Source organism: Grampus griseus, assembly GCF_964374135.1.
Source record: "Grampus griseus genome assembly, chromosome: 5".
In the NCBI taxonomy this organism is placed as follows: Eukaryota; Metazoa; Chordata; class Mammalia; order Artiodactyla; family Delphinidae; genus Grampus; species Grampus griseus.
In genome coordinates this window covers 27,512,422-27,539,599 of record NC_138998.1, presented here as the reverse complement: position 1 = coordinate 27,539,599, position 27,178 = coordinate 27,512,422, and the positions used below count along the sequence as shown (strand labels likewise).

General features: G+C 38.9%; 1 protein-coding gene across 1 annotated transcript in view; it reads right to left on the bottom strand.

The window, feature by feature from the left end:
• COPB2 (COPI coat complex subunit beta 2) overlaps positions 1-26,771 on the bottom strand; it is a 31,038-nt gene extending 4,267 nt beyond the window's left edge. Inside the window, exons 1-15 of the mRNA XM_082654326.1 lie at positions 26,668-26,771; positions 22,185-22,322; positions 18,595-18,681; positions 18,266-18,392; positions 17,243-17,391; positions 15,232-15,378; positions 14,213-14,312; positions 13,423-13,565; positions 12,974-13,173; positions 11,543-11,653; positions 8,405-8,493; positions 8,208-8,314; positions 6,995-7,138; positions 6,218-6,348; positions 5,740-5,947 (exon numbers count right to left, since the gene is read on the bottom strand). Of these exons, the coding sequence (XP_082510452.1) occupies positions 5,740-5,947; positions 6,218-6,348; positions 6,995-7,138; positions 8,208-8,314; positions 8,405-8,493; positions 11,543-11,653; positions 12,974-13,173; positions 13,423-13,565; positions 14,213-14,312; positions 15,232-15,378; positions 17,243-17,391; positions 18,266-18,392; positions 18,595-18,681; positions 22,185-22,322; positions 26,668-26,670 (1,884 nt within the window). The 5' untranslated portion in view covers positions 26,671-26,771. The remainder of the gene's footprint in view (positions 1-5,739; positions 5,948-6,217; positions 6,349-6,994; positions 7,139-8,207; positions 8,315-8,404; positions 8,494-11,542; positions 11,654-12,973; positions 13,174-13,422; positions 13,566-14,212; positions 14,313-15,231; positions 15,379-17,242; positions 17,392-18,265; positions 18,393-18,594; positions 18,682-22,184; positions 22,323-26,667) is intronic.
• Positions 26,772-27,178: the final 407 nt, after the last annotated feature.

Sequence of the window (27,178 nt, the reverse complement as noted above, 5' to 3'; positions counted from 1 at the left end):
ACACACATGGCAAACAATCCATTGCTCTCTCAAACTAAATAGGCTGCTGACACTGGAAGCCCCATTACTTAAACAAAGTAACAAATAAAAAATACTCTTCAATTAGAAGACAGAAAAATTAAGGAGTTGTTAAATTAACTGGTAAAAAACAGGGCAGACAAAATTCAGTCACACAACATCTACTGTTTTCTAAGCAGTGGGAGCTGACCAATGCTTGATAAACTCAAGTAAAACAACAACCAGTAAAATTTAGAAATGTAAAAGTAAACGAATGTCAAAAAGAAAAGGATTTTGGAAAGTTGACTGAACAAGAGCCACTTCAAAAAGAGAAAGACAGACACAGTGGTGTAAACCTAGCTGTCCGTAATCTCCGAGCTGGGCCTTAGAGATCTAGTCCAGTGCCTCAGAGAAAAGGAAGTCGAATGTAAAACCTTCCAATTTTCTATCATCTGCAGGTCATTTAGCAAACATTTTGCTTTCAGGTCCTGATATTGATCTGGTGTCATTACCTATGCCTTTACTGTTGGTCTCATGTCCAGTTTACTCATGAGCAAGTATTCCAGAGCACAGAAGTCTAAAACTGCCTTCCCATGCTCCAGTCATCAGCAACAAGCTTTTAAACCAACTACTGTAATTACTACATTAGCCTCTCCCCCAAGACAAACAGGGCTGATGGGGTCTGCCCTATGGGTAAGTTCTTCAGCTCCAGGGATGTGGTATATGAGACTTCCTCAGACTGAGAGTGAATGCTCTGTTAGGGGGTGGTCAGGAGGGAGAAGCTGGACAGCTGTCTGAGTTCTGTTTGGGTAGATATTCAGCATTGCTGTATCACTGTGTTTAAAATAACTTCCCAGACTATACAAGCTGCCCCTCCCTCCATTCTCCCAGGAGTACAATGTAACAAGGCATTCTGAATAATCTGCATTACTCCCTTTCTTCCCTAGCACTGATGTAGACAATATAAAATCCAAGAGTGGAGGAAGATCTATAGAACTAGTCAGATATAGGTGAGGGCAAAGCAGATGAAATGAGGTGGGCTATATACACTTACTTTTGCTTTCCTGCAAATCCCCACTGAAATGACACTTAGGGGGTTCTTTTTTAAAAGCATAAACTCCCAAGGACACACATAAAGGCAGCAGAGACATGAGTAACAATTTTGGAAGCTTGAAAGCTGGTGGAGGAGTACAAACATTCAAGTTAAAACACGAGAGAGGACTAATCCCTAAATCAGGAGTGAAGACAGCATAGAAACAACCTGATTCACACCTCAGAATCCCCAGAGGTGTCTTGTGAAGGGTAGTGCTAAAACCAGCAAATAAACAAAACTACCTGAAAGTCTATATAAGAAGCCGTTAGATACCCCAGGTCCCCACTCCGCTCCCTGCCCCGACCTCTCGACACACACAGAAGACAGGAATCTTGTTCTTTGGAGAGAGTAAACTAGAGGGTCTCCAGTCTGAGGGATCCCTGCACACCCAGAAGGAGTGCTGAGTGGCAAAAGGAAAACAGGAGATTATAAGAATAGATGTTGACACTAAATATTTGAAATACTAAATACTGAGACACCAAGTCATACTCTGCTCAGCCCGCACAAGGATGGTGATTGGGGAGCTTCTCTGTAAACTAACCAGTGAAAGGGGTAAGACTTAAAAATGCTAAAATGTCAACGAGGGCCATATGCCAGCCTGAACAGTGCCTGGTACAATATTAAGTGCTCATTAAATTCACTAAATGAATAAGTGAAGAGTCATTAAATTCATTAGATGAAGATACTGATACTGATTGAGGCTCCCCAATCAAAAGGCCCAGCCACATCACATATTTTTAGTCCAGCCAATAAATTCACCCATAAACTCAGATCTTTTGACCTGCTTCTTAGACCTCCACTCTTAAATGAGTGCCCAAAGATCATCAGATACCTGAGGAAAATCTTTAAAAGGAAAGACAGAGATCAAAATGAACCAATAACAGCAATCTGAAGAAAGCATACCACATAAGGGGAAAAGAAAACTCAACAACAAAAACTATCATTCATACCCTTACAGAGGGTATGAAGACAAACTCTGATCCATAAACAAGATTTAAAAAGTCCACGAATAACAAAATGAGAAAACCAGTGCAAGAGGTCCAACATCTGAATAACAGTTGCACAGAGAGAATATAGAAAACAAAGGAAGGAAATCAACAGAGAAATGATTCAAGAAAATCTCTCAAAAATGAAGGAATGACCTATACAGTAATGATGAAAAATCTGAACGTGAAATCAAGAAAACACTGCCATTTACCACTGCAACAGAAAGAATAAAATATCTAGGAATAAACCTACCTAAGGAGACAAAAGACCTGTATGCAGAAAATTATAAGACACTGATGAAAGAAATTAAAGATGATACAAATAGATGGAGAGATATACCATGTTCTTGGATTGGAAGAATCAACATTGTGAAAATGACTCTACTACCCAAAGCAATCTACAGATTCAATGCAATCCCTATCAAACTACCACTGGCATTTTTCACAGAACTAGAACAAAAAAATTCATAATTTGTATGGAAACACAAAAGACCCCGAATAGCCAAAGCAATCTTGAGAACGAAAAACAGAGCTGGAGGAATCAGGCTCCCTGACTTCAAACTATACTACAAAGCTACAGTAATCAAGACAGTATGGTACTGGCACAAAAACAGAAATATAGCTCAATGAAACAAGATAGAAAGCCCAGAGGTAAACCCACGCACATATGGTCACCTTATCTTTGATAAAGGAGGCAGGAATGTACAGTGGAGAAAGGACAGCCTCTTCAATAAGTGGTACTGGGAAAACTGGACAGGTACATGCAAAAGTATGAGATTAGATCACTCCCTAACACCATACACAAAAATAAGCTCAAAATGGATTAAAGACCTAAATGTAAGGCCAGAAACTATCAAACTCTTAGAGGAAAACATAGGCAGGACACTCTATGACATAAATCACAGCAAGATCCTTTTTGATCCACCTCCTAGAGAAATGGAAATAAAAACAAAAATAAACAAATGGGACCTAATGAAACTTCAAAGCTTTCGCACAGCAAAGGAAACCATAAACAAGACCAAAAGACAACCCTCAGAATGGGAGAAAATATTTGCAAATGAAGAAACTGACAAAGGATTACTCTCCAAAATTTATAAGCAGCTCATGCAGCTTAATAGCAAAAAAAAAAAAAAAAACAACCCAATCCAAAAATGGGCAGAAGACCTAAATAGACATTTCTCCAAAGAAGATATACAGACTGCCAACAAACACATGAAAGAATGCTCAACATCACTAATCATTAGAGAAATGCAAACCAAACTACAATGAGATATCATCTCACACCAGTCAGAATGGCCATCATCAAAAAAATCTAGAAACAATAAATGCTGGAGAGGGTGTGGAGAAAAGGGAACCCTCCTGCACTGTTGGTGGGAATGTAAATTGATACAGCCACTATGGAGAACAGTACGAGGGTTCCTTAAAAAACTACAAATAGAACTACCATATGACCCAGCAATCCCACTACTGGGCATATACCCCGAGAAAACCATAATTCAAAAAGAGTCATGTACCAAAATGTTCATTGCAGCTCTATTTACAATAGCCCGGAGATGGAAACAACCTAAGTGTCCACCATCGGATGAATGGATAAAGAAGATGTGGCACATATATACAATGGAATATTACTCAGCCATAAAAAGAAACAAAATTGAGCTATTTGTAATGAGGTGGATAGACCTAGAGTCTGTCATACAGAGTGAAGTAAGTCAGAAAAAGAGAGACAAATACCGTATGCTAACACATATATATGGAATTTAAGAAAAAAAAATGTCATGAAGAACCTAGGGGTAAGACAGGAATAAAGACACAGACCTACTAGAGAATGGACTTGAGGATATGGGGAGGGGGAAGGATAAGGTGTGACAAAGCGAGAGAGAGGCATGGACATATATACACTACCAAACGTAAGGTAGATAGCTAGTGGGAAGCAGCCGCATAGCACAGGGAGATCAGCTCGGTGCTTTGTGACCGCCTGGAGGGGTGGGATAGGGAGAGTGGGAGGGAGAGAGACGCAAGAGGAACGAGATATGGGAACATATGTATATATATAACTGATTCATTTTGTTGTAAAGCAGAAACTAACACACCATTGTAAAGCAATTATTCTCCAATAAAGATGTTAAAAAAATAAAAAATAAAAATAGTGCCAACTTCACAGGCACTGTATCAGAAAAAAAAAAAAAAAAAGAAGGAATGAGTTTCCAGTTAAGAGAGCTCATCTAATACCCAGCAGAATGAACAATAATTGACCCCTACACCAAGGCCCACCATCATGATAACATCACAGAACAATAGGGACAAGATCCAAAAAACTTCCAAAGAGAAATAAACAGATCAGGTACCAAGAATCAGGCATATAAATGGCTTTAGACCTCAACAACTAGAAGCTAGAAGGCAGAAGGCAAAATAAGAGTTTCGTCTTCAAAATTCTGAGAGAAAATCATCTCCAACCTAGAATTCTATATCCAGTTAAATAGCCAAATATGTTTTAAGGTAGAACAATGGCACTTTCAGATAATCGAGGTCACAAAAAAATTTACTTGCTATTAATAAATAACCCTTTTCTCAGGAAACTACTGAAGGACATACTCCAGCAAAATGCGGGAGTAAACCAGGAAAGATAGGGAATATAGGAAACAACGGATCCAACTCAAGAAAGCCAAAGGGAAGCCTCAACACGATGGTGAGGGGATATCCATGATGAGGGCAGAAACCAGTTTAGCCTGAAGCAGACTGAACATACTGAAAGGAGATTTCAAGGAAATCTGGAGAACCATCAGAGTAGGGAGAATAACCCTAAGCACATAGAAAAATAAGCAAAGTTTTAAAAAAAGAAACAATTATTAACTCCAGGGAAAACAAACAACTGCAAGAAGAGAAAGCTATTGCCATAATATATCACATGGCTCAGCTATGAACAGTGTTTACACAGCCACAATAATATAAACAATGAATACCAATTTAATCAAAATTATGATGTAACTATACTGGGAGGATAAGAAATAGGAATGTGGCATGTATGTGGTAGAAGCAGGTGGAGTGAAAGATAAATTCCTCATCTTGTATAGAGTGGAAAGTCCCAAGAAATGCCTAAAGCTGAGAGACAGCAATATAAGCATGTTAGACATGTGAAAATAAATGCCAACAGAGTCAGCTAAAAGAATTACAAGTGATTACCGCTAGGGAGGAGAAATGAGAGAGGGAGGGCTGTTTTTTTCCTAAGCCTTGCAAAACGTTGTACTTTGTGCACATATAACTTTGAATTTATACTAAAAAGTGCTACATTAAGGAAAAGGCTTATCAGTAATGGTAAATTTTATGTATATTTTACAAAGAGAGAGAGACAGAGACAGAGAGAGAAGCCACCTAGGATAGAGAAAAATGCAGCATAGAAATGAAAATATTGATAGAACGGAAAAGCAGTCTACAAAAAGGGAAGACTAGTAATCACCTCCAACATTTAAAGAGGATGCGAAGGGCAATGAGAAAGGAGGAGGAGGAGTGTAACAAGTGACTTAAATTTACAAGAGAAATTCCATTGCCATAAGGAAATCAGTGGCAGTTAAGAAGTAAAGTTCTTCAAATTTGTATTAACGTTCTTTCAAATTGCTGGTTTTCAAAAACACATACAAAACAAACAAACAACCCCCACCCCCTTACCTGCTTTTCCAAGAAGTGAGCAACTCTGGTCCTCTGCTCTTTGGGAATGGTCGGAAGGACCTTATCAGCCATGCTGAAGTCTCTCCGCATGACAGCTGTCTGGTATTCCAGCACTGAAACCAGCAGGGAGTAGCTAACGATGTTGAGTTCCTTATCCCCCAGATAAAGCCTGTTGTCTTTAGGAATATAGCCCAGGAGATACATCGTCCTGTAAGAGAAATGGAAACTAATTTAGAACTAAGCCCAAGTCAGTACATACACACACTCTCTCTCTTGCAGTCACTCACTCACTCTGCCTCTTGCTCAAAATCTTTCCATTTGATTGATGCAATTTTGGTTAGCAATTGCCATCTATTAAAACGATAACACTGAAAAATCAGGCCTATCATTGTTAAAAGCCAGCAACTGGTTTTATGTTTAAAAAGTATGCTTTTAAATTTAGGATGCTGAAGACAAAAGCAAAACGATACTCAGCTACCTGTCCAAGTGGGCAATGGTGACTATTTCTCCTCCGACATAATAATTTAATCTGTTCACAGAACTTGTGTAAATGAAGCAGTCGCCTACCCACAGCCCGGTTTTCACGATTTCCTGAATCTCACCAAGAACCTGCAGGAAAAGAATAAAGTCTATTATTATCTTATTCAGCAACAGGAATCCTGTCAATGACAGAAAACTGAATATAATTAGGGGTGATACGTAAAATAAGAAATGCAAAGAAAGAATCCTATTTCAAGAAAGAAAATCTTTCCTTGGAATTTCTACTTTCTTCATTTAAGAACAGATTCCTGGATGAGTATCTGTACTGTAAAATCTCACTGTTGCGTCAAAGCTGTAATCTAAGAATGTGTTGATCTAAACTCCTAACATACATGAGACTGGCATAATAAGTATTTCAAAATGTCTTCCAAGACACCTCCACAATGGACGATTTATCTTTACAATTGAGAGCTCATTTCAAATAACTCTGGCTAAACTATCTTAAGACCAAAACACCTTCTAATTTCCTTACTGAAAGATAATCAAAGTTAGTCTAAAGGTTTCCTAAAATCAAAGCACAAATTTCTTTTGAACAAATACTTTCAGACCCTGATCTCTGAGCCAAGATTTTAATTTTCACATTTTACCATAACTCCTTAAATGCTTATTAATTTCCCTAAACCTATTTTATAGTAAAATGTTACAATGAGTGAAGTTCTGCTATAAGAATATAAATCATTTAAAAACAAAGCTAAAGTTGTGCTGATGCAATTACTTCAAAGCCATCTTCAATGCCATCTTCAGTAACTCCCTCATGTGTTTCCTGTGCAGCCAAAACTTTTTCCGACAGATATTTAAGGATAAAAAATGACTCTTCAGTGGCAATACAGACTAGCTCTCCAGAGTCAGACCAGAAAATCTGCAACATGACAAACAAAAACACAGATAAATGATTTCGGATTTCTAAGTGAGTATGACAAACTGCATACACTTTGTTTCCTACAAGATTTATCTTCCTACATTAAGATACTAAGTATACACTTAACAATTTTGTCATGTACATACACACATATTTGGGAGGGTGGACAGGGCAGTACTGTTCCATTCATAGAAATGGAAAGACCTAAGGGAGGCAGCAAGGAGCGCGGGCAGTAAGTGCCAGGTGTGCTGAGATTCAGAGGAGCACTAGCCTGTTCCCTATTGCTCTAGAATAGTGTTTCGCACTCTTTTTTTTCTTTCCCATTATGACCCCCACCCCAAACTTTTTTTAGGCATTTTTTTCCCAATCATCCTCCCCTGAAGTTTTAGTATCACAGATACTATATGTCTGTACATATATTAATACATAAACATATACATAAGGTACACAAACACATAATGTGTATAAACATATGAGCATCTATGCTTTATAGATAAAGAGAGTACTTTTTTTCATCAATTGGTTTCAGGAACCAATTTCTTCCCCCTAGGGGACGACGTCCCCCTGCTGAAAATGCATGCTCTAGAAGACAGAACCAGGACCCCGGGGAGGTGGATTTGCCTCCACAGATAATTTCCTGACAGTTAAAGTTGTCAAAGAAGCAGGCAGATGTAAAGGTTGAAAACTTTGTCACTGGAGAATGGCTACCTAAATTTTAAACAGCCATTATCAGGTAAAGTATGAAAAGGCTTTCTGAACTGAGTGGGAGACTTGTAGGCCCTTCCAGGTCAAGAACTCCCTGGCTACTTATCTTCAAAGCATTAAAACCATTTAAAATATGAACAGCACTTGGCATTTGTATAACTTTTTATACTTTTCAAAAAGCCCAACATCTACTGCCTCACTCAAATGCCACGACTCTCCTTTTCTAAGCAATCCTGAGGTACATGGCACTGTGTCCAGCACAATGGAACAGGGACAGCAGGGTACAAGGATGTTTTTTGGCCTCAGGGACTCAGAGCTTGTCACAAAGATGTACACTCCAAAAACAGTAATGGAGGGAGCTCACGTGTTTGGGCTGAATTTCAATTCTGCGTATGAGTTCTGTGTTGTCCCAGTCATAGAAAGCTAAGCCATTTACAGATCTGACTCCCAGTAAGAAGCCTCCATAGATACCTAAAAAGAACAAAAAAAATTTTAGATCTTTAGATGTTTTTGAGCCATTACAAAGCTTCTAAAATTGTATCATATATAAACAGCACTCACTTTCAGCTCCAAAATCTGGTTTAAATGATTTTTTTTCCTTAAAGTTCTTAAATATCTTTACAACACTGTTGCTCTCTCTTATTGCATATCTGGGGGGTGGGAAAAAAAAGGAAAGCAAACATAGCATATTATGTATATACTAAACTGCAATTCCACCAAATGTTACAAATATCTTCAAATATATGTGAGTAGTGAATTATGCAAAAATATAAAATTAATAGTTGAAAATTCAGTATTATATTTTTTCCTGAGAGATCAGTGACCTGCTTACAGTTGGACAAATAATGAATGGTTTTCACAAGGTCTATTACACAAATTACTAGGGCTTACAAACTATTTTAGAAGCTGAAAAGATCCAAATGTTCCTCAACAGGTGAATAACTAAACCAACTGTGGTCTGTTCATACAATGGAACACTACTCTGCAAAAAAGGGAACGAATTACCCATCCATGCAGCAACATGGATGAATCTCAAAAACATTAATGCTGAGCAAAACAAGCCAGACTAAGAGTGCATACCACACAACTCCACTGACATGAAGCCCTAAAGAAGACAAATCTAATCTACTGGGGAGTAGGGGCTGGGGTGCTGACTGTTAAGGGGCACAAGGGGATTGTTTTTGAGATGACAGAAATGTTCTATATATCTTGATTGTGCTGGTGGTTGTGGATTATATCCATTTGTCCAAATTCACTGAAATATACATTTAAAACAGTGCATTTTATTTGGTATAAATGATACCTCAATAAAAGTAACTTAAAAAATAAAACTTTTATTATAAAGGGCTCATTAGTCAGCCATGTTTGGCAACAACTTAATAAATCATATATACTCGGGCCTCTGCCTTGAAAAGGGGCTGTGGTTGGATACTTGGGAGTATATGAGGAAGTGATCTGACAAGTGCTTTGCTCAAGACGGGAAAGATGCTGAACAGGGTCTGGGCTGGATAAAGCTGAAAAGAGGAAACTATCAAAACAGAGAGAGAGGTATGTTGAGAGAGGTAAGGCAACCATGCTTAAGATGGTAACTAAGTACCTACAAAGTACCTTTTAGTATATGGAACTGCATGAATGAGTTTATTTAGGAAATTTATGAAAAGATCTTACCTTTCAGTGACCTTTTTGTTAAAAAATAAAAAGCATGCATCTTACTATGCAACACTGAGGCTTACGTTACCCACTGCTGGCAGAAGAGGCAACACAAAATATGGGGAAAACAAAACTAAGAAAACTGTAAAGATGTAATTCAGTGTCTGAAAAAAACGTGTAAGCCCCGAAGTTTATTACATGCACCAAACAGGAATCAAAATGGAACCGATCAGTGACTATAATAATTGAGACGTAAATTTTTCCTGTTTTTAATGAGACTATTTTATGAACATTTTGAATTCTGACAGAATTTGTTAAGAATGGGACGTGAGTAAAGAAATACTTTTATTTGAATTACGCAGCTAAATGTGGTTTTTCCCCTTTTCTCCACTTTATTTAGAGATGTATAAAATTTGAGGATGCTAAAGTTTATGCAAGGAATGAACAGACTTAATTAGGTATAAGTTCCTAGAAGGCATTCTGTAAGCCCATTACTGTTCTGAGGAAACAGGTTCCTCTGTGTTGTTCTGTTTCATTTTCAAATTAGGATCCCAAGTCCTTGATTTAGATTCTCAAGGAGGGTGATGATATATTTAAATAAAATTAAATGGATCCTAAGATTGTAAAAAAAAAAAAAAAAAAAAAAAGAATGGGAGGTAACATTACAGAAAATGAGTTTTTTTTTTTAACACCTTTATGGGAATATAATTGCTTTACAATGTTGTGTTAGTTTCTGCTGTATAACAAACTGAATCAGCTATATGCATACGTATATCTCCCTATCCCCTCCCTCTTGCATCTCCCTCCCACCCTCCCTATCCCACCCCTCTAGGTGGTCACAAAGCACGGAGCTGATCTCCCTGTGCTATGCAGCTGTTTCCCACTAGCTATCTATTTTACATTTGGTAGTGTATATATGTCCATGCCACTGTCTCACTTCGTCCCAGCTTACCCTTCCCCCTCCCCGTGTCAAGTCCACTCTCTACATCTATGTCTTTATTCCTGTCCTGTCCCTAGGTTCATCAGAACCTTTTTTTCTTTTTAAAGATTCCATATATATGTGTTAGCATACGGTATTTGTTTTTCTCTTTCTGACTTACTTCACTCTGTATGACAGACTCTAGGTCCATCCACTACAAATAACTTGATTTCGTTTCTTTTTATGGCTGAGTAATATTCCATTGTATATATGTGCCACATCCTCTTTATCCATTCATCTGTTGATGGACACTCAGGTTGCTTCCATGTCCTGGCTATTGTAAACAGACCTGCAATGGCAGGGCAGGAATAAAGATGCAGACGTAGAGAACTGACTTGAGGACACGGCGGGGAGGGGAAGCTGGGATGAAGTGAGCGAGTAGCACTGACATATATACACTACCAAATGTAAAATGGATGGCCAGTGGGAAGCTGCTGCATAGCACAGGGATTCAGTTTGATGCTTTGTGACCACCTAGAGGGGTGTGACAGGGAGGGTGGGAGGGAGGCTCAAGAGGGAGGGGATATGGAGATATACGTATACATATAGCTGATTCACTTTGTTGTACAGTAGAAACCAACACAACATTGTAAATCAGTTATACTCCAATAAAGATATTAAAAAAAAAGATTCATTGTGGTTTTCATCAAGATTACATCAGAATTTAGCATCTCTCCCCAGTAGCTCAGAAAAGGGCAGCTGCAGCTCAGGATGCCAGGTCCTGGGGAGGGCCTGCCATGGTCTTGTTTTGAGGGCCTACTTTGCCTTCAGCCCATAAGTACCAGGCCCTGCCACGGGCTCCACCAAGGAAATAGGTGCTGGGTCCCCGGTTTAATGTGATTATTATATCAGATTGAGTGCCCGCTCAATACTGAACACAGAAAAGGCAGAGGCAGCTCAGGCTGCATAGCTGCCCCTGACCAATCTTCCAACACAGCTCTGGTGAGAACTGTTCTTTAACATGGTGAAGAACAGCCTACACTGAGCCTTGCAAACCTCTTTAATACAGCTGCACAGAGAACACACATTGGCAATCAGGGCAAGCTGGATATGACACAGCCAAAACTTACTCTGAAGAATCGTGGGCCCACGCAAACTCCTGGGCAGACCCAAAGCTCTTGTTTCTCAGTGCCATTGCTGTGTAGATGATATATTCGCCATCACCACACACCACAACAAACCTAGAAATTATAGAACCCAGGGAGGGAAGTACAGAGGACCAATGACATGTAAAATTTAAGTAACAATGATTCATCTTTATGGTGAAATATTTCTAATAACAAACGTTATTTCTGTTGACTGTTACAAATGAACCTATTACCTTTTAAAGTTATATATTTCTCTGAATATGGAGCTAGACATAAATATTCCACCCAACAAATCAAAAGCAGATTATGAAGAGGGGGTTACTACTGAAAATGTTACTGCAGTGGCCTCTCTTATAAACAAAGGGTCAGGAAGATGAGAAAGGGTGGAGGCACACAGGGGAAGATTCCCCTAATTCAACGAGCACCTGTTGAGCACCAAGATGCTTGGCAGTTTGCTCATTACATTTACACCATAGGAAGGCACTACCTTGTTGCAAGGCTATCTTCATTTTAAAGCTGATCATTCAAATGAATAAAGATATCTTACCCCAGTTTTTAACGACTGTTAAATTTATCAAAATAAACAGGATATTTTAACATTTAAATATAAGAAAAAAAGAATGTTGCATAGTCAAAATTTTCTCAATAGACATATTGGCTGTTATTAGATTGCCAAAGGTGAAATGTAAAACTTCAGCAAGAAACATTTTATGATATTAAGGGGAAAAAATGCAATGCGTTCTTAATCTTCATAAGAAAATTTTATTACAAGTAATTATGGATACCATTTACTGAACTAGGCAGCATACTTGGTTTATATACTCTGTCTTTTTTAATACTCAGGACAGCATTATAAAATGCCAAGATCTATTGTAAAATAATTTTTAAAACTCACAGGTTTAAACTTATTGTACTAGAAACTCTCCTCTCACAAGATGTTCAGTGCTTTACAAATCTTAAGGGAGAAACAGAGCTGACGATTCAAATTACAGAGAAGAAGCAGAATTATTAGCAGTCCCCAAATGTTTTCAAACGACAAAGACCTCACAACTCTTCTTCTTAAGAGCACTGAGTCAGCAAGTATTTAGAGAGCACCTACTAAGTCTCAGGATAAGACATGATTCTATGCCTTGAAGGAGCGGAAGGACACATACCAACACATCTGAAATAAAGAGTCAACACAAAACTATTCAACTGTTCAAAACTGCATGGTGGGATAAGGCCAGGAAGGCAACTATACTTCACCTTGCATGCCAATCCGATCAGAAGCATGGCTGCCTGCTGCTGTGTTGAGGACTGTGAGGCCACGGCAAAAGCTCAATGAGGAATGCCCACCAAAGGGCAGGGGTGGGATATGCTGTGGATATGCAAACATACACAGAAGCCCAGAGAGAGATTTTGGTGGTGGCTTACCGCCCATTAGGATTGTGCTGGATAGTCTGAGGGTATATTTCACAACTGCCCATATCCTTTACTGCCAGTGGCAATCTTTCTCCATCTTTAATTTCAGCATCTCCCATTGCTTTTAGGTTGGCCTGCTGGACTTCCGAATGTTTGGCCCAAATTATCTTTCCATTGGCATCCATGGACATGGCAGGTTCCTCCCGACCAAGCTGGAGGAATGACAAATGACTCTTAGCAATGGAAAGGAAAACAAAATAAAACCACAACAAAATAAAACCACGACAAAATAAACATTTTCTATTTTCATTTAATGGCGGGCTCCTTTCTTCCACTTTAAATCTCCGGTGCTAATCTCTTGAGCTTAATGACAGAAATGCCAGTTTAACAAAACTGGTGACTTGGAAGATAACTGCTTCCCCTATGTCCATCTATTCAGAGACAGTGTAATGAGAGATTACCTTCACAATGATGCTCCCTTCATCATAGCCCAAAGCAACGTTGTTGGATCCTCGCAGGCTGGCCACACACCATACCCTCTCCATGCCATAATTCAACGTGCTCTCAAGGCGATAGGTGCTTGAATGCCAAATACGCACGGTTCCTGAAAAGAACCATGTGAATATGCCCTTTTGATTTGAACATCCAAGAATGAACTGTCAGGTGAACCAGCCACATGGAAGTCTTTATATTCAAACAGAACACACTTCCTGACAGCTTAATTTCTTGATCTATAGTCTGTGATTTTATAAAGCAACATAAATAAATAATAGAAAATTTATAAGAAACTAAAACTAAGAAATGTGATCTTAAGTGTGAAATAATGACAGGATTCCTGGGTACAGTGCCCACTATGTGCCAGATGCTTTCTATACATGATTTCTTCCCATCCTTTCACTGTAATCCTATGAGGCAGATATATCTATGCCCATTTCATAATGTACCCAAACCACACATCTATGAAGTGGCAGAGGCTGAATTTGACCCCGGGCTTTTAGACTCCAAAGCACAGGCTTTTTCAGCTTTTCTCTAGCACTTCTGGTGTCCTCTTATTTAAGTAACAGAGTCAAAACACATTAGAATGATGCTGGTAACAATGCCCCTTTACTCTTTTACAGCTTAAGCAGTCTACTCTAATAAAAATATCAAAATCCTTTAAAACTTCCAATGAAAATGCAGGGCACTAGCCCGCTTAAATATCCACTTAGTAATGATATTAAACACAGGACTAAATATCCATTTCTAACTTACCATCTTCTGAACCTGTGATGATAATTGGCAGCTCAGGATGAAAACTGGCACAAGACACATTTTGGGCGTGTCCCTCCAGTGTCTGTACACATGTTTTATTCTGTAATCAGTACACAGAAAACACTTTTATTAGTGGCAAACAATAACTCATCCTTAATTTTCCCAGTGCACAGATACATAATAAATAAGAGTGGTTATGACATCTTAACAGTATTCAATACAGAGATTTTTGGAACAGAACCATCTTACCGTGTACACATTTTCTCTAATTATTTGATAGTACAGGCAAATGTAAATGTAACTATCACATTTAAAGAAGAAAACACAACACACCCCTGAAAGATGTGGTCTTCATCTAAGTATCATTCCCTCAAATTCCTGTCTTTAATATTTTTATCCTGTATTTAAACACAAATTTGAGTATCTCAGTACAACTGGTTTCTACGCCTCATTTTATTAACTGTTTATTGAAATTTTGATGTGAGAAACAAAAAAATAAAAATTTAACATACTCTTGGAGATAAAAAGTGTAGTAACAGGGCTTCCCTCGTGGTGCAGTGGTTGAGAGTCCGCCTGCCAATGCAGGGGACACGGGTTCGTGCCCCGGTCCGGGAGGATCCCACATGCCGCGGAGCGGTTGGGCCCGTGAGCCATGGCCACTGAGCCTGCGCGTCCGGAGCCTGTGCTCCGCAACGGGAGAGGCCACAACGGTGAGAGGCCCGCGTACCGCAAAAAAAATGCCCGCGTACCGCAAAAAAAAAAAAGTATAGTAACATACCTAGGTTTACAGGAGTCTTTGTGGCAAAATGATTGTACCATGGTGATGTCATGACATTATTCATTTGTCTGCTAGTTTTCAAATATAAAAGAAAGTCTGAGACCACATTTTAGGTGCAAATTCTGATGCCTTAAGTTATTATGCTATAAACAGAGTTCAACAACCCAAGTTTTAACTGTCCTGTAAGAAACAGTAAGAAGCATATCTAATATATGGCAAGTAAGTTATGAAAAAACTGTACCTGATAGTCCCATATTTTCACAAGACGGTCATCTGCACCTGAAATGAGGTATGGTTTGTCGCCCCCACTGTAGTAATCAATGCAGTTCACACCTTTTTCATGTCCCTCCAGAGTGAAGTTTGGTGACGAGGAGCCCAGCTGCCATACCTTCAGAGAGCAACAGCATCTGCCAGTCAATATGGGGCCTTGCTTTTCAGAAGGCAGCTCCACCACACCCCCGACAGGTCATGTAAATGCCAAAGCTGGGGGGGCGGGCTGAAGAAAGCTCATTTTTTCACCCACTTGTTTTTGTTTTTTCTCACTTTCCTTGAATTTCCAGGGGGCAGAATCACTATAGCATTCTCTGAAAAATGCCAATTTCCAGGCTTTATCCCCAGAGATTATGACTCAGTGGATCTACAATGAAGCCCAGGAATCCAGATTTTTTTAACAGACAGCCCAGGTGTCTTGACTTGGAGAAACACTACTTTAAGGGCAGGAAATGACTTCATGAGAGATTTAATATAAAGCTAATGAAAGTGGACTTAGTAGGACGTATTAAAAGGAGAAAACTACGGCTTAGTCAAAAAATTAAAAGTATGGAAAAGTAGTCAAATATTACTACAGCACTGGTATTGAGCTTTACCTTTACAAATGTTTATTTTGTATGCCTACTACATGGGAGGCCCTGTGGGGAGTATAAAGATGTGTAAACAAACTTTACTAGAGCCAAAGATAAGATAATTTTTGTCTTCAAGATATACCTAATTTAGTGAAGAAAGTTTAAAACTAATTTCAAAGTTTCAACCTATGTCAAAAGCAAGGACAATCCAGTGAAAGGAAAAAAAATAAAGTAGGCCGAAGTCCTAAGATATTCAACATACAACGTTTAATAATAAATTGTCAGACAAACAGCATATAACATTTTATAAAAGTTAAAGGAAAACTAATAAAAATGTTATATAGATGTAAGCCTATACATGCAAACAAAAGTTTATGTAATGTATATTTTAAATCTATGCATACAGAAATAATTTAAATACTACAGTGGGAAAAGAAATGTATTTACACTCACTGCAACGTGTATTAAGCATCTAGTATAGGCAAGGCACTGTGCTGCTTGCTAACGTGTGTCTGGGGGAGGGGGTAACACACAGTTCCTGCCCCAAACATCAACATTTCAGGGATAAAAATTTCCGGAGACACGTTCATTATTATTCAACATGAAGGTCATAATAGAGGCAAAAAGCGATGGAAGGAACGGGATGAAAATGACTGGCTCTGTCTAGAGGTGAAATGTATGTCTGAAGAGAGCTTCTCAGAGTAAATAACTGTGCTAATAAGCCTTGAAAGATGAGTAATTAATTATCCAGAGGAAAAGAAATCAAAATGGCAGAATAAAGAATACTGCAGGCAGAAGGACCAGCTGAATTAGGTAAGGTTCTGTGAACATTCAGGGCTTCTCTAGAAAATGGTGAGTAGACCAGGGTTACTGGAGATATCTCATAACATTAGCTAAGGCTAGTCTTGGAAACGCTTGTATTCCACACCAAGGCATTTGGACTTTACCCTTAGACTGGGAACTGACAAGATGGAATCCATGTTTTAGAAAGATAACTGGAAGCAGTATGGAGAAATGAAGTAAGAAAAAGAATGGAGGCAGATGACAGTTAAATATAAAACAGATTAATAATCAGCAGAAGTCAACAACAAATATACTAAAGGAGAGGAAACAGTGACCTAGAGAAGATACAGGCATTTTCTTATTCTGGGTGTGCAGAGGTTTAAGAAGTCTTACACCATATTGCTTCCACGTGAAAAACACTCCTTCATTAAGAACACTGAGCTGCCACACTGTTCTTCTCAACAGAATATGCCCTTCCGGTTCAAAATGAGAAGTCCTATTTTGCTTCAAAATGAGCTTTTGAGAGAAACTTCTCAGGAATAACTTTCTGGGCAGCCAGTAGTAAAATACCTGACACAACTATATGTCACCAACAATCATAACTGACACCAAGAGTAGACATCCTACCTTGATAGTCCTGTCCAAAGAAGCGCTGGCAAACTGATTGTTATCTTTGGGGTTGATCACAATCTGCATAACATAATGGGTGTGTCCTTCAAACACTTGTGAGCAAGACCATTTCTTATCCCAGTCCCAGAGTTTAATAAGCATGTCATCTAGACCAAAAAAAAGTCTCCAGTTAGTTGCAATTTCTATTTCTTTCATTCAGAACTAAGGTGCAGAGTCTCTGTGCCTTTTAAGGCAGCAAATCTAACACAAAGCATATATTCCATGTCTTAAAGAAACAGAATCGGAATTGAACAGATTTTTCAATATGCTTATTTATTCTAAGAATAAATTTAACTCTCTAAAGAGTGGAGATAAAAGAGAGAGATTACTAATAGCAAATATACAAATTTCATGGAAAAAAATTTAAGACAGACTCAATGGGCTTTACAGAATGATGAAAGAGGAACAAGTTTGATTAAAGTCTAAGTATGAATGAATAATGATGGCAATGACTATTTCAGAAATAAGCATTTCTCTTTTAATACAAGATTGGTTAAAAAAAAAAAAAAGTTCTGAGTTACTTCTCAATCTCTAAATTAAACTGTTTCAAAGAGCTATTACCAGTTCAGTGCAACTGGTTTTAAATGCCTTCCAAAAGCGCCACTGTTTTATACATAATACCAAGGAGCAAACTAATCTGAGTATAAAGATAAAATTGACTAGGGTATATGGCAATCTGCCAAAAACTCACTCAATCAGCATGTAAATTAGCTTTCTGTTCAGCAGACTTTTCAGCATCTAGACCTTCAGGTCTTCCCTGACGGGAATTGGAGCAACTGCTATACAAATCCTAAGTAGAACTGATATTCATTAAAATACAAAAGTAAGCAGCACTGATAGCATGTTAATGGATTTAAATAGTTTAAAGGCTGCTTGGAATTAGAACTCTGCTTGTAACAGCAGTAAAAGAATTGCATGTCTCACTGAATGAAAATGAAATACTCAAAGAGACGCACATGACCAAAAGGGGTCATCTCTTACCGCTGCTAGTTAGAATGAAAGGCTGGGTTGGATGAACAGCAATACAGCGAATGTAGTCTGAATGAGCTTCAAACATATGAACTCTCTCCAGAGTGTTGTAGTTGAACACTCTAATCTGCATGTCATCCTGGAAATGGAAAGTTTAACACCATCATTACTGTTATGAAGTAAATTGCACAAAAAAGTATATTATAGGCTCAGGGTATAAAGCCCAGGTTCCAAAACAATGCACTAATTAACAAAACAAAGCAAGAGCCAAAGCTCTTTGACTCGCCAAAGCAGCCACTGACAGGTTCACGGATGGGTTAGAAGCGCAGGGAATTACTTACCGCCCCCGTCACAGCCCAATTCTTCCTCGCAACAAACTTGGCAGCTCGAACAGGAAGATCACATACTTCAAATGTTTTCACCAGTGTCTTAAAAATTTCACAAGAATACACTTTGAGTCATGAGAAAATAACTGAAAAATCTATCCTGTTATATTTAAAACATCCGATTTTTTATATCACTACTAATCATAAAATGTTCTCAGGCTAAAATATAAAAGTGCAACAGTCAAATGAAAACAATAGACCAAAGATCTTTTCTGTAACAGATTCAAAGTGCAAATACTTATAAATGACAAAAGAAAGCAAATGTCAACAAGATGAAGTTCCCCATCCTCTGTGCTCCAGCTTCATCCTTGGCTACTCCCAGTGCCTTCTTTGCTCATGTTCCCTCCGCCTGAACACCCACCCAGAGGACCTTATACTCCACTTTCACAACATAGCACCTTCATAATTACGTGTTTAACGTCAATCTTTCCTGCTAAGCCCCTGAGGGCAGGAATCTTGTTCACCACTGTATACCTAGAGCCTAGAACAGCTGCTGAAAAACAATGAATGTGTAATAAGTATTTGTTGAATGAATTAGCCCCTAGTTTTCTCCTTTTAAAAATTAAACCCATAAACTCGTAAAATAAATTTATAAACAAGATACAACTCTTTTGTACACTTCAGCAATATGCTTCCATACAGATGCCATTTCCTTTTAGTGAAGTACGAGAACACAGTGATTCAGATGTCCCTTAAAGCTGCTCAGAATAGAATTATTTACACAGGATAAAGGTGGAAAACTAGACCCTGCTAGAAAGAGCAGGGATGAATGCATCTCTTTGTCCTCCCACTTTGATGCTTTGTTCTTTAAAATTCTGAAAATCAAACTATCACTTTTTAATCTCTCTTTCTGTACAAGAGAATAATGAAAATAGCATATTCTGATTGATTAACGATGTGCACCAAATTTAAAAATAGGGACTGGTTCACAAGAACTGTTGAGCCCACTCTGGCTTCCTGAGCAAGACTTCAAAGATTCTTCAGTCAAAGGCTGAATGAGTGGGGACATAAGCTCCAACCTGCACAACCACTAGCAGCTGACTGTGATACAGACACTGCAAACAGGTAGAACATGCAACCTATAAGATGACAGACAAATCCACAAAAGCTCGTGAGGAGCCAACAAATTCAGGGATCTGCTGAGCAATAAAAAATAAAGCAGCTACAGAACTAACAGTCATGTTTCAGGTCCACGTTAAGTGCTGTGGCTGATACAAATGACCTAAGGGATGGTCTTCCCACTCCAGAAGCTAAACAAGCTAAACAGGAGGAAACGCTACACACTCAACATGTAAACCAGCAGCGAAATGTAAGAAAATAAAGAAACACTTGTATGGGGCCTTATAGGTCTCCTACACAATTTTATCAATTTGATTTAATCCTTCTGACAATCCTGCGAAGTAAAGAAGGCAACATATCATCTTCATTTAGGTAAGTAAACCGAGCCTCAATGTGGTTAAAAGGCTTTCCCACATCATTTAATTAGCAGGGAAACTATGTAGCAGTTTCCCACTAGCTGTCTATTTTACATTTGGTGGGGTATATATGTCAATGCTACTCTCTCACTTCGTCCCAGCTTCCCCTTCCCCAGTCCTCAAGTCCATTCTCCATATCTGTGTCTTTATTCCTGCCCTGCCACTAAGTTCTTCAGTACCAATTTTTTAGCTTCCATATATATGTGTTAGTGTACAGTATTTGTCTTTCTCTTTCTGACTTACTTCACTCTATACGACAGACTCTAGGTCCATCCACCTCACTACAAATAACTCAGTTTCGTTCCTTTTCATGACTGAGAAATATTCCATTGTATATATAACATACTGATTTTTTAACTGCTGCACCCATCACCTCAAAGAGTATAATATCTCCTTATCTGAAATTCAAGTACATTTGAATTTACTTCCAAAAACATTTTTTGGCTCTTTCAAGAATTTTGCTCTCAATACACGAGTGGCAAGTAACTTCTGTTGGTGATAAAAAGAGGAGGAAAAGCAGGTAGAACCAAAAATAGATCAACCATTCAACAAAAACTTACTGAGTATCTACTATGAGCCTGTCTGCCAGGTACCCACTTCGAATAACAATAGGAATTAACACTAGGATAATCCCTGTCCTCATAAAACCTCCATTTTTGAAGGAAAGAAGGAAATTAAACAAAAACTTACCAATGAGATGAATTATGAAAGGGGAAGTAGGTGGCCCTGCAGGAGGGCACAGAAGGGTACAGAAAGAAAAACGAAGCAAAGTAGATGACCCAGATAAAGCAGTTATGTTACAGTAAAGCCTGGAGAAAGATAAGGGAAGTACACCAGGGCTTTAGAGCACAACTATAGTGAAATGACAGAGCTGAGAAATGGTTAAATGGAGCTGACAGAGGGGACTCCAGGGAGCATCAGGAAGCAAGGTGGCGGTGGAGCAGGTACCAGTGTATCGGCTAAGCATAAAATCTGAAAGGTTTTAAACACATGGAGAGAGTAGATCCTCCCCCCGACCCCACCCACACAAAAGCAGTTAACAAGCATACTCTCCGCATCAAGGCAAAAGGAATTCACAAGATAAAGATTTGAAGTCGCTGGACAGAAATTCTGAATTAGTGATATACTGATAAAAAGAAAGTTTATTATTCACTAGGTCAACAAATAATTACTGAGCCCTTACTGTGTGTCAGGTAATGTCATAGGCACTGGGATACAACAGAGATCAAAGTGTTAATGTGAATAAAATGTCACTGGTGGGACTTGGCTGACTGTGTAGTCCTTACTGTTTCATTAGAGTGATATAAGCTATAAGGGTGTTTTTAGGTTTACTCCTGAACTTGGTTCCCTAAGGCCTATTTTTGCCATCTTAAGTTCCTCAAATGTGAATTTTATCTGGATTTTAAGAACTTAACCTTGGATGTTGGGGATAATTACTGTATAAATAGACTCAAAACTATGATATGTTCTGTACTTTGAAAGAAAAAGATTAAGGATGGCCAACAAAGACTGGAAAAGATAAGACAAACTAAGCTGAAAGACCTATTATTTACTCAGATGAAAGCATTTAAGGGAAATAATCTGTAAAAGGCACATTCTCATGTGTAATGAAAAGCTGACTACAAATCTCTCTCTGATATAATCTATAATTTGTATGGCTGACTGGAAGTTACCTGCATCATGCATTACAGTGAGCACTTGGGGACAATTTAATAAAAGTAAAAATCCCATTCTTAAGATGGTTACAATACTCACTGAACGGAAAATTAAGTACCATTAAATACTTTCATCTAGAGCAAGTGATCTTATATTGGTGTCAGTTTCCTTAATTTCAAAGTAGAGCTAATACTACCTATCTCAGAACTTAACACTTAAATATTGGATATAATGAGCCCAGACAGTTTCTCCCACAAGCTCTACCCTCATAAATGTTAGTTTATTAAAAATACTTCGTACTAATTTTATTTAAGAAAGCAGTAGGCATACACTACTGAACTCTGTTATATTTCTTCTCTTTCACTGTAAACAGATTAAGATGGTATTTCTAATAAAGTCTTTAAAAATTCCTACCTGTGTTTCATGATTCCAAACACACACACTGCCATTGTAAAGACTCGCCAACATCCACGGCTCTGTAGGATGCAAATCTACACTCTTAACTCGATCAGATCGAGCAGTTAGCTTTCTCTTGATATCCAGTCGCAGAGGCTAAGGACAAACATAAAAAACAAACAAACATTAAATTGCTATGCCAAATAAAACATGCGTGAGATCTTAACTAAAAACAGTGCATTAACATGCCTACAAAACAATTCAGTTTTTACTTTGCTAAATTACAGACACAATTTGAAGTCTAAAGCACCTACTTATTCACTCATATATACAAAAAAAATGAGTAAGAATTTTTAATTTGTAGCAGCACTTGTCAAACTTTTTGGTCTTAGGACACCTTTACAGTCTTTTTTTTTTTTTTTTTGCGGTACGCGGGCCTCTCACTGCTGTGGCCTCTCCCGTTGCGGAGCACAGGCTCCGAACGCGCAGGCCCAGCGGCCATGGCCCACGGGCCCAGCCGCTCCGCGGCACGTGGTATATCCTCCCAGACCGGGGCACGAACCCGCGTCCCCCGCATCGGCAGGCGGACCCTCAACCACTGCGCCACCAGGGAAGCCCTACAGACTTAATTTTTGAGGACACTAAAAAGCTTCTTTTTAGGTAGATTATATTTATTAATATTTACCATGCTAAAAATTAAAATTGAGACATTAAAATATTTCTGTATTAATTCATTTTCAAAAATGAACTAAACCCATTACATGTTAACTTAAGTAAGATATTGTTATGAAAACTAACTATAGTTTCAAAAGAAATTTAGTGAGAAGAGTAGCAATGTTTCACATTTTTGCAAAACTCTTTAAATTCTGACTTAATAGAGGACATTTGTTTTCCTATATCTGCTTCAGCCCTCAATATGTTGTGATATATTGTTTTGGTTGATGTATATGAAAAAAACCCAAAAAAACCAAAACACAAAAACCTGGCTCACAGATACAGAGAACAGATTGGTAACTCCCAGAGGTGGAGTGTGGAAGAGGGAGAAATGAGTGAAGGGGGTCAAAGGGTACAAACTTCCAGTTATAAAATAAGTAGGTCATGGAGATGTAATGTACAGCACAGTAGTTAATAATACAGTGTTGCATATTTGACAGTTGCTAAGAGAGTAGATCTTAAACGTTTTCATTGCAAGAAAAAACACATTTTTGTAACTATGTATGGTGACAGGTGTTTAGACTTATTGTGGTGATTGTTTCACGATATACACAAATATCAAATCATTATATTGGACACCTAAAACTAATATAATGTCATATGTCAATTATACCTCAATTATTTTTTTAAAAAATTGAGTTCTTCAGAGAAAAGTATTAGATTTATTTTGGCAATAATATCAGTAAATGCTAGGCAATGTAATGTGGGATCAATAGGGGTTATATCCATGTCCATGAAGGGCTTTGGAGCCAAATGGGAATGTTTATAATGTTTTAATGTATTTAAGTTACAAGAACCAAACGGAAATTACAATTTTAAACCGAAGCTAAAATACTCTCTCGAGTCATAAAATACTAATAGTTTAAAACAGCCTTTTTCAACCTGGATTCCTCATCTAAACCACAGAAAGAAAATGATCTGAATAACTACTTTCTCAATTCTCCCAAGGATACCTCTCTAGGAGAAAAGTTAACTCATTATATATAATGATGGCTTAGGGCAGTAGTCTTAATTCTCTCTTGGAAGCAGATCTGAGGAAGACTGATTTAAAATATATTTCTCCTTCAACAGGTTTTACACACAACCTCAAAGTTTATTTGGCAAGTTGCGTTATCATCCAATTTTTATTTTTGCGATCTTCCATGATGATCATGAATTGGACAGAAATTTAACGTTACTTTTCTACACAAATGAAGACTGCTACATAATTTCCGCAGAGATAATCTCCTGAGTCAAAGCAAACACCTCACAAGGCTTTTATTCATCGTTTTGGATCTCTATCAAATCTGGGTCACTGACTGCTTCGAACCTTGCTCTGACTTCTATACAGGCCTCCCTCACTTTTGGCAAAAACCTACACCTCTTACTTCCCTTTAAAAGATCCGAGTTCTCTGGCTCTTCTCTACAATAGCCACAAAAATGTTTCCACTGTCTTACCTTCTTCTCCATCTCAAACTTGCTACTTTCAAACCATCATCTTCACACACCTTGCTGAAGCAGGACCTCTTACTTCACCCATTTCTGAATTTTGTCCCATTAATTATCATCACAAATGTTAACTCTTTTTTTCTGGTCTCTTCAGAGTCAGCAAACATTATGTGTCTATTATATGCCAGGAAGCACGGTGGAGGCTTTTTCCTCTAGTAAATGAGGAAACTGTACACTTATAAACTATGTATATTTTACCATTAAAAATATTTTAAATGCTTGATTACTGAGTAAAAGTGATGCTTCAGGAAGGTGGTCCAGGGGACTGAGCAACCCCAGTATAACTCTACATACCCCCAATGCACAATCTCAGTTCAAAAAGCACAGCCAAGAGCTCCTGCTGTATTTCTCCCAAGATTTTAGTGCCTACTTTGAATGAGACATTGTACTAGGCACTGTGGAATACAAAATGAGTAAGGTACTTATACTGCAGCCTTAACTCTAAATGTCTCCTTATATCTCCCAAAAGCTGGATGCATTTAGGACTCAGCTTAAATGCTACTGCCACTACTATGATCTTTCAGATTACCCTACCAGAAGCATCCTTTCCTACGGGATCCTACAGGTTTTAATTTTAACATTTAACATTTGTGCACATGTCTGTTTTTGCTTTCTAGAACAGATGCTACTTAAGGGCAGGGTCACTGCTTATTCATGTGTTTATCTCCACAGCATCTTATATATTTGGGTATAGAGGTTTAAATACAGACAGTATAATCGAGGTCTAAAGAATCATGATGGACTCAAACTTCAGTTCCACTACTCATTTCAAACGTACAACAGTGGGTAAATTTACTTAACTCTCAGGTTTGAAAAATGTAAAACCATTGACTATTATCTACCACTTAGTATAATGAGAATTAAATTCAGTGTTAAACAGAACAGTGCCTGGCCTATTGTAACCACTCCATAAGCATTTATAATTCACTCTCCCAGCTGTTGTGAGAATTAGGAGGCAAATGTTTAGCAAAATCCATGGCACATAGTAAACACTCTATGGTAAATGAGTGAATAAATAAATTCACATTTTGTAGTTATATAAAAGATTTTAAATGTGTTAAAGAATGAAATATGTAATTATAAAAATACTCTTAAACATTGCAAAAGAAAACTAAATTAGGCAGATGCAAGGGCTGTTTCCAAAAATGTCCAGTGCTGAAAGCACAGCACACCCCAGAGCAGGTGGTTGGTAATACGAGGGGGCATAATTAAGTGACTTCAGTATTGTTCAGAGGCTCTTAACCTGGGAACCCAATAAAGTTCATGGATGAGGATTGTGGGGGGGCAGTATCTGTGAGTGAAGCCACTAAAACACAGCGTGTTTCTCTATGCATTTTTCTGGAAGTATCCATAATGTTCACAAGTTTCCCCAGGAAATCAACTTGTTGTAGTTAAAACTCTGCAGCAATGAGCCTTAAACTAACTTGATTTTAAGTTTTTATTTATTTTTTTTCCTTTAACAGCAAGGTGAGGAACTTGGACTTATCAATCCCTACGGTCTTCAAGCTCCAAAATCCTTGAACCTGTGCTTCCTAACAAGTGAAGAAAAGCAGGAAAATGTTTAAATACAAAATATTGAATTTCTTACATCTTTTTGGAAAGAAATTCTCACACTATCATACTGTTTTTCTTACTATTATAACTCTTTTTGTGCAAAAGTATTTTAGAGCATATTTGGGGGTGATAATAAAAAATGCTGTCATGACTGTCATTCTTATCAGCCGCTATATTTGCAAATGAAGAAAAACACGCCAACCAGTTTTATAAACAACTCCCCAACTCTTCGGTTCTCCCTAGAAACTTAAGCTGGGGTCCCAAAGCATCTGAAATTCCACTCTTGACTCTCTATGCATTTTATTTACTTTTTGGGGGGGGGGGCTTGCCTGTTTAAGTTCGTAGTTTGCGGTCAGCACATACTATACCAGAACAAACCCAACATGACTGCAAAATCAGCTGTCGTCGTTTTAAAGGCACAATGAGGCAGTTTCGCCAAAGCCTTCTACGGAGTTCAACGTTTTCAGTCTCTTCTATTTCCCTACACCAAGGATCCCGCTGCAGACCGCACGACCTCTGGCAAACGCCGTAAGCACCGGAGGAGTCAGGGACCCCTCAATTCCAGGCACTGCCTCCTCAAACCACTCCCTCCCAGAGTTCAAACTGGACCAAGACCCCGCAAGGCCTGAGGCGGCGCCCGCAACGGGAGCGCAGGCCGCTGCTGACTACGGTCCTCAGGCCAGGAGCCCCAGGAACTGGCCTTGGCCGCAGAGGCCCCACTCCCTCCTGCAGGGCCTGGACCTACCATGGCTCCGTTGGTCCGAGCCCGGGCGCCTTTACTCGCTGCGGACGAAGCAGTCCGGGAGAGACCCACCGACCAGCCGACCGGCCGACTGCTTGACGTGGAACTTCCGGGAGGAGTTCTCGCGATAGAACTCGAGTCCAGGGCCCGAGCGCCTGCGCAAACGCGGCGCGGGGGGCTGACGATTCCCAAGCCCCGCCCCAATTTCCAAGGCAACAGGGCCTCCTAAATGGCCTCGAGCCCACCTGGCGCTGCTGGGGACGTGGGGGTGTGGCCTCCACTATCCGCTGCAGTGTCCTGGGGCTGCTGAGCTTGTACGAGAATCAGAAAACCGCGAGTTAAATGAGATGAGGAAAAGCGAAATGCTTCATCCGAATGCTAACGGCCGGAGAAACTCCCCTATAGTGGAGTTGTGTCGCAGGGGCTGAGAAGCGCTGTGAAGCTTCCTCTGATTCTGGCTCTGAGGAGAGGGCGGGGAAGAGAAGGGAAGGCGAAGCTAGGCTCTAAGCCTACT